Source organism: Capricornis sumatraensis, chromosome 21 (genome assembly GCF_032405125.1).
Source record: "Capricornis sumatraensis isolate serow.1 chromosome 21, serow.2, whole genome shotgun sequence".
NCBI lineage: Eukaryota > Metazoa > Chordata > Mammalia > Artiodactyla > Bovidae > Capricornis > Capricornis sumatraensis.
Window position 1 is genome coordinate 58,586,205 of NC_091089.1, and position 13,225 is coordinate 58,599,429.

The 13,225-nt window shown below is 42.3% G+C and overlaps 1 protein-coding gene across 1 annotated transcript in view; it reads left to right on the forward strand.

Moving 5' to 3' along the window:
- Positions 1 to 13,225, forward strand: part of WDR7 (WD repeat domain 7) — a 352,576-nt gene that overhangs the window by 28,463 nt on the left and 310,888 nt on the right. The window contains exons 5-9 of the mRNA XM_068994015.1: positions 4,058 to 4,232; positions 6,878 to 6,954; positions 7,790 to 7,909; positions 12,189 to 12,334; positions 12,951 to 13,053. Of these exons, the coding sequence (XP_068850116.1) occupies positions 4,058 to 4,232; positions 6,878 to 6,954; positions 7,790 to 7,909; positions 12,189 to 12,334; positions 12,951 to 13,053 (621 nt within the window). The remainder of the gene's footprint in view (positions 1 to 4,057; positions 4,233 to 6,877; positions 6,955 to 7,789; positions 7,910 to 12,188; positions 12,335 to 12,950; positions 13,054 to 13,225) is intronic.

A 13,225-nucleotide genomic window follows, 5' to 3' on the forward strand; every position in this document is an offset into this window, starting at 1 on the left:
TGAAAAATGGGTGGGAATGGGTAACGGGACAGGAAGACTAGAATTGCAGCAGTTGAAGTCTTCTTCAGAAGACAGTGTAGTGGGGGAGGAAGGCCAAGGAGCGGAGACGAGGGCTGAAAGGTGTCAGCCAGCCGTCGTCACTGCTGCATCTGCTCTTGCTAGGTGTCTGGGTTACCCAAGTGGGAGCCCCTTTATTGGTTGGGTAAGCATTCTACATCCTAAATAATGGAATTCACTCTTGCTAAAGCCTTTATGATTCCATTCATGACTGACACAATCCATTAAAAAAAAATTTTTTTTTTCCTTTTTTTGGCTGCTCTGGGTCTTTTCTTGTCGTGGTGCGCGGGCTCAGTGGTTGAGGCCTACAGGCTTAGTTGCTCCGAGACATGGGGGATCTTAGTTCCCTGGCCAGGGATTGAACCTCTGATCCCTGCTTTGGAAGGCAGGTTCTTAGCCACTGGAGCATCAGAGAAGTCTGACACAATCCACTTTTTGGATGATACCCTTTTCCTTGCTTGTGCAGTTGGCCTTGGGTCTGTAAAAGACATGACCTTTTCACATACCTAACTTAACTCAGGAATTTACAGGAATTTATAGCCTCTCGCCTACATTCCTGGTGAAAGTGAAGTCACTCAGTCGTGTCTGACTCTTTGTGACCCCATGGACTGTAGCTTACCACGCTCCTCTGTCCATGGGATTTTCTAGGCAAGAGTACTGGAGTGGGGTGTCATTTCCTTCTCCAGAGGATCTTCCCAACCCAGGGATTGAACCTGGGTCTCCCACATTGTAGGCAGACGCTTTACTGTCTGAGCCACCAAGGAAGTAACATTCCTGATATTCCCCCCTATTCTTCCATAATTGTCAAATTCTTTGTGCTTCAGATTACTCATCATTTACTGCATTGAGTGTTGGGAAAATTGCATTGTAAATAGAAAATGTGATTTATAGTCTTAATGGGGAAGGAGAGGGAGAGGAGGGAACTCAGGTTTATAGCAGATATCTAGGCCTGTCTTGTGTGGTGTCTCATTTAGCCCCACCCATATTCTTATGCATCAGATAGGAGTATATCCATTTACATGCAAGGAGGCTGATAGTCAGAGTGATTAAATAACTTGCCCCAGTCTCACAGTGAGTCATTCCCATCACTAGGATCTCAGAACAGCTTTACGTGACTCTGGGGACTCTGTTCTTTCAGTTACATCATACTGCTTCCCTTAAAACAAACAAAATAATTTGTTGAGAAAGAAAACCTTCTGTACTAGCACAAATTAGAAAAGCAATGGAAAATGTTTAGAGATGGTTAGTGTGATATAGGTCTTTAGTGACTGTTTCTTGCCCTGGCAGAGCCTTTTAAAAATTGCTTTTTCAATGCTATTAGGGCATACGCTATTTTTTTTTTTCTTTTAAAAAATTTTTTATTAAGACTGATTGATTTACATTGTTGTGTTAGTTTCAGGTGTACAGCTTTTTTTCTTTTAATTGCTTGTTATCATTATTGTTTTTCCATTCATATTTAGCTCTGTGATCCATTTTGGATTTTTTCTTTTTTGGCCTCACTTTATGGCTTGTGCCGTCCCATGGACAGAGAAGCCAGGTGGGCTACAGTCCATGGGGTCACGAAGAGTCGGACACGACTGAGTGGCTTTACTTTCACTTTCATGGCTTGTGGAATCTTAGTTCCCTGACCAGGGATTGAACCTGGGCCCTTGGCACTGAGAGCATGGGGTCCTAACCACTGGACCGCCAGGGAATTCCTAGGACATACGCTTTTTATTTAAAGGGCCTATATTACTTTTTTTTTTTAACCATATGAAGAGTCATTAAGTTTATAAAGAGAAAAAGGATAGTATATCATTTAGATGCATTGACTTTATAGATAATTTAATTGAAAAATTATACATCAATGTCATTCAGACTCATTGGATATAAATATATTGACTGCTATAAAATTTTATGATTGAAAAACTTTTGGCTTACAGTTTAAGAAAAATTAATCAGTGTATCTTCAGTGCCTCCTCTTCACCAGATCTGGTATTTAGGCCTTCTATATTCCGACTGGCAGTCATCCCTAAGAAGAAGATGCTTTTTGGCAGATTTACTAGTGTGTGGCCATTGTTTCCTTTGTGATACTCACCTTCTCAGGTCCAGAAGCAGGTTGTTCTTTTATATACATAGAAATGGTGAGCCTTGATCACACTGGCACTTACTGAAATCACAAGGAAGTGCCAAGTTATTAAAAAACTCTTGGGGGCATCCATCTTTAATAATTGGAGAACCTTTTTCTCCATTAAAGTAACCTTTTTTTTTTTTTTGCCCATCTCAAAGTGTCTTGGAGTTAAATTAGTGTTTGGAAGATGGTTCAGTTCAGATCAGTCGCTCAAGTCGTGTCCTACTCTTTGAGACCCCATGAATTGCAGCACACCAGGCCTCCCTGTCCATCACCAACACCTGGAGTTCACCCAAACTCATGTCCATCTAGTCGTTGATGCTATCCAGCCATCTCATCCTCTGTCGTCCCCTTCTCCTCCTGCCCCTAATCCCTCCCAGCATTAGAGTCTTTTCCAATGAGTCAACTCTTCGCATGAGGTGGCCAAAGTATTGGAGTTTCAGCTTCAGCATCAGTCCTTCCAAAAAAGGACTGATCTCCTTTAGGATGGACTGGTGGGCTCTCCTTGTAGTCCAAGGGACTCTCAAGAGTCTTCTCCAACACCACAGTTCAAAAGCATTTATTCTTGGCGCTCAGCTTTCTTCACAGTCCAACTTTCACATCCATACGTGACTAGAAAAACCATAGCCTTGACTAGATGGACCTTTGTTGGCAAAGTAATATCTCTGCTTTTCAATATGCTACCTAGGTTGGTCATAACTTTCCTTCCAAGGAGTAAGCATCTTTTAATTTCATGGCTGCAGTCACCATCTGCAGTGATGTTGGGGTCCAAAAAAATAAAGTCTGGCACTGTTTCCACTGTTTCCCCATCTATTTGGCTTGAAGTGATGGGACCAGATGCCATGATCTTCATTTTCTGAATGTTGAGCTTTAAGCCAACTTTTTCACTGTCCTCTTTCACTTTCATCAAGAGGCTTTTTAGTTCCTCTTCACTTTCTGCCATAAGGGTGGTGTCATCTGCATATGTGAGGTTATTGATATTTCTCCCAGCAATCTTGATTACAGCTTGTGCTTCTTCCAGCCCAGTGTTTCTCATGATGTGCTCTGCATAGAAGTTAAATAAGCAGGGTGACAATATACAGCCTTGACGGACTCCTTTTCCTGTTTGGAACCAGCCTGTTGTTCCATGTCCTGTTGCTTCCTGACCTGCATACAGGTTTCTCAAGAGGCAGGTCAGGTGGTCTAGTATTCCCATCCCTTGAAGAATTTTCCACAGTGCATTGGGATCCACAATAAAGCAGAAATAGGTGTTTTTCTGGAATTTTCTTCCTTTGTCCATGATCCAGCAGATATTGGCAATTTGATCTCTGATTCCTCTGCCTTTTCTAAATCCAGCTTGAACATCCACAAGTTCATGGTTCACATATTGCTGAAGCCTGGCTTGGAGAATTTTAAGCATTGCTTTACTAGCGTGTGAGATGAGTGCAATTGTGCGGTAGTTTGAGCATTCTTTGGCATTGCCTTTCTTTGGGATCGGAATGAACACTGACCTTTTCCAGTCCTGTGGCCACTGCTGAGTTTTCCAAATGTGCTGGCATATTGAGTGCAGCACTTTCACAGCATCATCTTTCAGGATTTGAAATAGCTCAACTGGAATTCCATCACCTCCACTAGCTTTGTTTGTAGTGATGCTTTCTAAGGCCCACTTGACTTCACATTCCAGGATATCTGGCTCTAGCTGAGTGATCACACCATTGTGATTATCTTGGTCGTGAAGTATCCATAGACACATGTAATATGTACCATATAGTATGCATGTGGTATATGTATCGTAGTATGTACTATATATCTGGAGATATTGCTGGAGAAATTGAGCATCCTACTAAGCTTGGTGAATGTATGTGAATCAAGTATCTTAAGTAAACATTTAAAAAATTTTTTTCCTTCCAGTTCTATCAGTTCTCTGTTGGAAGTCAGAGAGAAGGAAGGCTTCTGTGCCACGGTCATTATCCTGAAATCCTTGTGGTGGATGCCACCAGCCTTGAAGTGTTGTACTCCTTAGTCTCAAAGATCTCTCCAGACTGGATCAGCTCCATGAGTATTATTCGATCCCACCGAACACAAGGTCAGTGTGCCCTTTAGGAATTTCTGCACTATGATGAGTTTACTATAGGATTCTATAGTGTATCAAATATTAATATACTTGCTTATATTGTATTCTTCAATTTAAGAAATAGCGACTCTCATGATTTGTGGTCTGTCTCTACTTTCATAAAGGAGTCTTTGATTGACCTAAGATTTAATGTGTTAGATTGTCTCCATTCCAAGGAATAAATCACTAGTTTTTGGCAGTCTTAGAGCATGTCAGGAGGAACCATAGTTTGTGTATCTCTTGGGCCTGGTTTGGTTACTTGCTATGAAGAGGCGTAGGAAGTATTTCCATTTTATGTGAAGGGAACGAAAAGGGAGGGGATTATACACAATTCAATTGAATAACAGTTCCTGGTAAGTGCTTGATGTGTAGTTAACATTCGACATATATGAGTGTGTTTTCTCCATTTCTGTTGAAACTGGCAAAAGTAATTTTTGGGGAAGAGGATAGTAATACTGAACATTGAATGTGTATTCGTATGTGCCTTTGGTGTACTCCTGTAAGCCCTCCTGATGACTGCGTGGTCACGTGCTCTGCTGTAAAGGCTGGTCTGTAACTACTGTCACCATCGACGTGAGACTTCATGTACAGAGTGCTCCCAGCATTGGCACATGCTTAGCATTTCCATACAGTAACCGCTTCTCACGGTGCTCGGTGTCACAGCTACTGCCGTCATAGGATGTGTGGATGAGGAGGCGGGTGAAGTTTAGCATGATGGAGTCTCCGCTTACGGTCACACAACAAGCCTGTGGCTTCCTGGCGCCCAGACGGACCCCGGAGCGGTTGCTTTTACCACTGGGTTACGTCGTGTCCATTGGTGAACTGCCTTCCCTGGGAGTTTTCCGTAGCTTTTTATTCAACAGCCATGCCACAGATATTTATTGAGTGCCTACTCTTTTCTAGGTGCAGAGGATTGAACTACTGGCAGGACTGGAATTCTAGGAAGGGAGGATGATATATAAACAATGGCAGTTCGGTGTAACATGTGAAAAGACAGAAGAATAGTACAGAGGCTAGAATTAGCAAAGGCAGTGAAGGGGCTTTGAGGGCAGCTAGGAAGGCTGCCCAGATTCAATGAAGTCTCATCTAAGCTTTGAGAGGTGAAGAGGAGTTTGTCAGACATGGGGTTGTGATGTTTCTGGCAGAAGTAGTTTGTACACAGGTACATAAAGCCTTGAGGGCTTCCCAGGTGGCGCTAGCGGTAAAGACCCCTCTGCCAGTGCAGGAGACATAAGAGTTGTGGGTCTGATCCCTGGGTCGGGAAGACCCCCAGGAGGAGGAAACGGCAGCCCACCCTGGTATTCTTGCCTGGAGAATCCCATAGACAGCGGAGCCTAGTGGGCTATAGTCCACAGGGTCGCATGGAGTTGGGCATGAATGAAGCGACTTAGCATGCGCACACATAAAGCCTTATGTAGGAATGCGTGGGAAATAGCCATCTGTGAAATATACATGCTTGTATTATGGTCTGAACAGGGTAGAATGCAACTTTAATGGAAAATGTTGTGCTGTACATACAATTCTAAATGTTGTCCATTTATAACGTCGCTACCATACATATTTTCAGTCTACTTTGCCATATTCTAGTGTGTGGAGATTTGAGGATTTTGAATTTATTGGTATATTGCACTTTTGCTGTAATTGACATTTATGAGCAGTTCTAGCTTCTTTGTACAGTGATCATAGAATTGTAATCAGTGCATTTCAGCACTTAAACTTGCCCAGGGAACCAGGCAGTACAAATAAAGTTTTTACTGAAAGATAGTAAGCAATTCTTTTCAATAACAGTGATGACTAATCTGTACTGATGGGCTGAGGGCTATACCTGTGGTGTCTTAATTCTCATAACACCTTATTAAAGTAAGTGCTATCATTATGTTATTCATTTATATTTGGTTACAGATAAGCAAATTGAATTTAAGGTAGGTTAGTTCAGTTATCCACAGTTCAGTGGTTAATCAGTGAAGAAAATGTGATTTTTAACACATCCCTCCATTGCTCTGGAGCCTGCCTTAGACTGCTTTCTAAGGCCCCGCCTCTCAGGGTTCATGAATATCACTGTGGTGCTGTGACTGTTCCGTCACCCGAAGCTGATGGATTTAGATTTTACACCATGTCTTTCTCTTGATCATGGTCTATGGAGAGTGCAGTGTGCAACAACTTGTCCAGAAGGCAGGTGAGGTGGGTGGGAAGGTGTGCCCTGAAGACACGATATGAATGTGCTTCCCCAGGATAAATAAAAGTGAACGTTGAGGAATAAAAGTTGTTTTTAATTTTTAAAATTTGATCTTAAAAAGTTTTTTAAGGTTAATTGTTGACATGGTAATCAAGAATATTTGAAATTATTAAAGCCTACAAGTTAGAAATAAGAAATCACGCAGCTTAAAACAGGTTTTCTTTGAATTCCACGTTTGATCATCTTTATTAACCTGTGTCTCAAAATCTGGTTTCTGTTATTCCCTAAAACCTAGAATTAGGTTTTCATGCTGATTGTAAAACATGCTGTTGTTTAGTTTCATTAAAGCAAACCATGGTCCACGTCACCGTTGTGGCCATGTCCCCGTGTAGAAAGCAATCGCACTACGCTTGTAACCGGCTGCTTCTTCCTTCTCGGTTAGAGGACACCGTGGTGGCACTCTCAGTGACGGGCATCTTGAAGGTGTGGATTGTCACCTCGGAAATAAGTGACCTGCAGGTGAGACAAAGGAGGCCGGCAGTGAGTTCTCTGTTCTTGTTCTTGAGGAGTCTTACATGGTAGTCATGATAGGCTGGAGGAAAGAAAAAGCTTTCCTTTTCCATACTTATCGACATAGTGCAGAAGATTCCCCTCGAATGCTGTCTCTGTACACGAATCATTGTTTTCCCTTTTGATGGTAGACGTCTGCTTTATCAAGGACACAAAACAGAGAAACGTATTGTGCAGAATATGGAGTAGAGAAGCACAGAAGAGCATTTTCCTCGGCTGCTTCTGTTTAGATTGAAAAGGTAGCTTGCTTGAGGCGGGCGGAAAAAAGCAAACCACTGCTAAAAGGGTATAAAGCCAGTCTCAGTCCTCTGAGTTCCTTAGACTTGAATTCCTTCTTACTTTTTATCAGTAAGAAAGGCAGATCAAGTATCTGGCAAGAGATACTAATCTCGTCTGTTAGGGAATTTTTAGACACTGAATCTGGGAGAAACTGGAGGAAATGATGTTTTCTTTTTTTTTTTTTTTTAACCTACAAGCTTATGTCAAAAACTGACAGAAATTAAGATTAACTAACATTTTTAGCATCTGTCATTGCCAGTGATGACATTCTGACTCTCATTAGTCTGTTGATCTTGAGTAGCTTTGTAGCAAATACGCTGTGCCCACGTGACGTTAGAGTACATTTTGGCTGCCTTTTACTACCTTAGTCCTCAACGTGAGGGCCTAAATTGATGAGCACATCAAGTGATGTCTTTATTTTGTTTTGTTTTCTTTATCATTGTGTGATAATTTAAATTGACAATCCTGCCAACCCTAAAGTTTTTACAATTGTTTCTCTTTTCAGGATACTGAGCCAATATTTGAGGAAGAATCCAAACCGATTTACTGTCAGAATTGCCAAAGCATCTCTTTCTGTGCGTTCACACAAAGGTCACTTTTGGTGGTGTGCTCCAAGTATTGGAGGGTAAGATAACTGTACATAAGTAACAAACTGCATTTTTGCCCTTCAAGATGTTGGTTTATCAGCCTTCTAAAGACAATTGTAAGGAGAAACTTGGTTTAGAGTGTTTTAAATATTTGGTCTGTTTCTGATATACTCTGAGGTATGGGATCTGGCTACATCGTTGCCTTTTTTGGGTTTGGTCCATAGAGTGACTCGGTCAGTGTCAATTAGTTCTTAGTCTTCGTGTCTTGCTGCCATGCTCTTCGTTGTCTTGTCAGTGCGGCATGGGCAATGGCAGGGAGTTTTCTGAAAGTTGGGACGTATCTTTGTAGGTTTTCATCCCCAAGTGCCATCCTTTTCCGACGTCTTGGAGTCAGGAAGGTCTTCTTCTGTCACTTTAGAGCTAATGGTGAAAGGTGCATATTGCTTTTCACATCGCTAGACTTTAATGTTTCCATGATAGAAGAAGAGCCAGCAAGTTTTGATCACCTACCATAGTGCCTACCATATTTTCCAAAGCTTTCCATGTGTTATTTGGAAATAACAATCTGAGGGGTGATATATTGGTTACCTAAGGTCCATCTAGTCAAGGCTATGGTTTTTCCTGTGGTCATGTATGGATGTCAGAGTTGGACTGTGAAGAAGGCTGAGTGCCGAAGAACTGATACTTTTGAACTGTGGTGTTGGAGAAGACTCTTGAGAGTCCCTTGGACTGCAAGGAGATCCAACCAGTCCATTCTGAAGGAGATCAGCCCTGGGATTTCTTTGGAAGGAATGATGCTAAAGCTGAAACTCCAGTACTTTGGCCACCTCATGCAAAGAGTTGACTCATTGGAAAAGACTCTGATGCTGGGAGGGATTGGGGGCAGGAGGAGAAGGGGACGACAGAGGATGAGATGGCTGGATGGCATCACTGACTCGATGGACGTGAGTCTGAGTGAACTCCGGGAGTTGGTGATGGACAGGGAGGCCTGGCATGCTGCGATTCATGGGGTTGCAAAGAGTCGGACACGACTGAGCAACTGAACTGAACTGAATCCTGCATAAAACATTACTTCAGAAGTTAGTCATTTAAAACAACAAATGTGAATCATCACCCAGTTCCTGTGATCAGGAATCCAGGCATGGTTTAGCTGGGTACCTCTGGCCCAGGATCTCTCACAGACTGTGATGAAGGGGTTTTGACTGGGCCGACCACCCCGTCCCAGGGCTCACCTTGGCGGGGGCTCAGCTTCCAGATATACTCATCTGCTGGTTGACAGTCGTCAGGTCCTGCTGACTGTGGGCTGGAGACCTTAGTTCTCTGCCATGTGGGCCTCTCCATTAGGACAGCTCACAACACAGCAGCTGTCTTTCCTCCGAGTCGGTGAGCAAGAGGTGTGGCTGAGCCCCCCCCAACCCTGGAGCTGAGATTGCATCCCCTCTGCCGTGTTCAGTTCTCTAGAAACGTCACAGGATGCAGCCTGCACTCAGGAGAGAGGCTTCCACAAGGATGGAAAACCAGGAGTTGGCCCTCGGTGGGGCCACTTTAGAGGCTGCTTTTCACTCTAGGAATGGTGGCTTTGCCCATTTTATAGATGAGGCAACTGAGGGATGAGGAGGGTGGCTGCTTTGGCTAAGGTTATACAAGTGATGGTGGTTGTAAGTGACGGAGGTTACATGGCTCAGGCAGCCTGGCTGCGGCCGCCGCTCTCATCACTGCCATGTGGTCCTGCGTCAGAGGGGAGCCTCACCACAGAAGGGCTGCGTGGCTGCTGTTGGGAAAAAGCTTAGAGAAGAAGGCTAGCAGCTGCTCAGCTGTGTTCACTATCTGGGATCCTTCCTCTGTCTTAAAGTTTAAAGCACATCCAAATAAAAGTGAAAACAGACTGCAGGAGGATACAGTGAAAAATAGGCACTCCTTCCCCCCAGATATGTCCCTTCCCATCGCCAGAGGCAGTAGCTAACGCCAGTTTCTCGTGTCCCCATTGTAAGCCTTTTATATCCACGTGAGGGCAGCTTTCTCTTAAATGCACACACGAGAGTGAAAGGACAACCCACAGAATGAGAAGAGAGCCATGGTATGCAGCATGATGAGACACTCTTCTGTTATCAACAAAAAAAACAGTTCCTATAGATTAAGAAGGAAAACGCAGGCAACCCAATGTGAGATAGCTACGAGAGCAAAGCCGAGTAGACAGTAAATATGTAGATAGGCACTGAGTTTCACGAATCATCAGGGACATGCATACACACACAGCGTGTGGACGTGCCGCAGCCCACCAGCATGACTTTCTGAGATTTGTTGTTGTTTAGTCACTAAGTTGTGCCCCCATGGACTTTGCGATGCCAGTCTTCCCTGTCCTTCACTGTCTCCCAGAGTTTGCTCAGATTCATGTACGTTGAGTCGGTGATGCTAATCTGACCATCTCATCTTCTGCCAGCCTCTTCTTTTGCCTTCAGTCTTTCCCATCATTAAGTTCTTTTCCAGTGAATCAACTCTTCGCATCAGGTGGCCAAAGCATTGGAGCTTCAGCTTCAGCATTAGTCCTTCCATCAGTCCTTCCAGGATTCAGGGTTGATTTCCTTTAGGATGGACTGGTTTGATCTCCTTGCCCTCCAAGGGACTCAAGACTATCTGACTTTCTCAGTTATTACCAGAAAGCAGTTTTCAATTTTTGTATGGTTAAATTGTCATATTTTATTGTATGGTTTTAAAAATGGTTGATGATATGTTCTAAAAGTCTCAGCAAAGCTGAGACTTTAAAAAAATTTTTCTTCCTAGTATTTGTATGGTTTTATTTTATATACCTTTGAATCTTTAATCTGAAATTTATTTTGCGTGAATTGTGAGCCATAGATCCAATTTTATCTTTATTCCAATGGATATCAGAATGTATCCTGCAGTTCCTAACGCCATTTGTTGAAAAATTCAAATTTTACAATAATTCTTGTACCTTCATAATATACTGTCTTCCTACATTTTTTCTAGGACCTGTTTGTGGACTTGTTGATTTGTCAGGACTAATTCATGAACTGATGTTGTTATTACTTTATTTTTGATGGTTTCGTAATTTGTTTTAATAGATCATAAGGCTGGAGGGCTGGTGTCCATACTTCTCCCTTGGACTTTTCTTGGCTATTCGTGTAGTACTACTGTTGTGTTTCTGATACATATTATAGCAAATTATGGTGAATTCGGCTAGCATTTGTTCTTGTCTCAAGAGTGTCTGCACAGCAACTTCATTGTTGTTTCTTTAAAGAAAAATAAGATAAAAACCCGGCCATTGAATTACTCATTCCTCCTGGGGAAATTTTTTAGCAACACAGTAGGTACTTTTCTCAAACACTGAGTGTGGTGGGAAATTCTGCTAGCTGTTATCAGATGAGGGTTTAGTCCTAGCTCTGTCGGCTTACTGGACGTGGGACCTTGAGCAGGTGCCGTAGCCCTCATCTGTGTCAGGGTTTGTTTTGTCTCCTGCCTGCACCTCACGGCTCTGGGCTCTTTGTTCCCTGCCCAGGGGCTGAGAACTCACACCCCTAGCAGTGGAAGTTTCCCTGCCCAGGGGCTGAGAACTCACACCCCTGGCGGTAGAAGTGCGGCGTCATCAGCTGCTAGACTGCCAGGGAGCTCCCTGGGTCCGCTTTTCGTCTCTAGCGATACCTGCCTGCCTGCCTCCTGCAGCGACTCTTAAGAGCAATGAGGAAATGATGGTAAAGGCATTTTGCAGACTTGGACGTGTCTTGTAAATGTAAGGTCACAGAAGGTCCAGAGTTTGTGTTGCTGATGAAATTATAGGATGTGGCTATTGTATGTGAGAGTTATTAATAATAAAACTGAGTCTGCCAATGTCCTGTTTACACTATTGTAAGACATTAATGAAATAAGGTACAGTGAATTCCCTTCTAACACTCTGGTGTTAGAGGTTTTTGTTAGAAACATTGTTACTGGGTATAGGAAAAAACTGGGAGCCGTCAGCATGCATCCTGAAGGTTGGGTACTGGTCATGTGATGGAGCACCCTTCCCTTTAGATGAGAAGGGCTAAGGATTCCTGTCCGTGTGGAGGGAGCACCCCTGACCCCTGCTGGCACAGTCTCCTGCCTGCCCACTGGAGGCTGGGGCCGTGTCATAGTTGCCCTGTTGAAGGGAACTGTGCCCCAGGGTTCACTGACAAAATGTCTTTAACTGAGGTAGTCAACTGTAAAGGCCTGAGGTTATTAAATGTGATTCTAGAAGTTTTCATTTCAGTTAAAATGTTGCTGTGTTTTACTTAAATGACACCAACATGGACTTGAACGTGAATCTCTTACTCCTCGTAGGTATTTGATGCTGGAGACTACTCCCTGTTGTGCTCGGGTCCGAGTGAAAACGGGCAGACGTGGACAGGAGGTGACTTTGTCTCAGCTGATAAAGTCATCATCTGGACTGAAAATGGGCAGAGTTATATTTACAAACTACCTGCCAGGTATTCAATAAAAAATGAGTTAGGACTTTAATCAAAAGCGAGAGATTGCATGATTTCAGTGAGCCCAGGCTCTTGCATACAAAGAAAAGCGCTAAATTCCTTAACTTGAGATAACTGGTTTTCCTTAATTAACAGTAATTTTTGATGTTTAGACTACCTGCCCCTTGTTGCAAACTTTTTTATAACTTGGCTTCTCCCCCTCTGCCTCTTTGGAACAGTTCTTTCAAGGTTACTTAAGATGCTGTCTCCCAGGTTTGAAGTCCTAAAAACTCCCACCAAATAAAATATAACTCTTAAAAAAAAAAAAAAAAGCAAGTGATTCCAAATTTGTGATGTAATCTGAAAGTATGGAAATATAGAAAGTATAAATATTTAATTTAGGTAAAAAAAAAAACTTGAGAACTTAAGTTTGTAATTATAGTTTCATGTCTGAGCATAACAATTAGGTGGATTTTTATTTGAGTAAGATATTTTAATAACATTTAATTTAATATATATTAAATTAACTATAAAAAATCTATATATTGTTCATTGTGAAAAAAACTCATCATATGGTATGATAAAATATTTAATGTCAGTATTTTTTTACTGAATGTTGCATTTTCCTCATTTTCAGTTGCCTTCCAGCTAGTGATTCATTCCGAAGTGATGTGGGGAAAGCAGTTGAAAATTTAATTCCTCCAGTACAACATAGCCTATTGGATCGGACAGATAAAGAGGTAAAATTCTTCAGGTATCATTTATAGTAGGTGGCTGTGTTGAAAATTTTCTGCAACTATAATTATTAGTGTCTTTCGGTAGCTAAGCATTTCAAAGATTGATTGCCATTCAAGGCACTCTATTAGATGTTGTAAAACATTTTGACATGGTCAGTTATTATAAGCATAATTT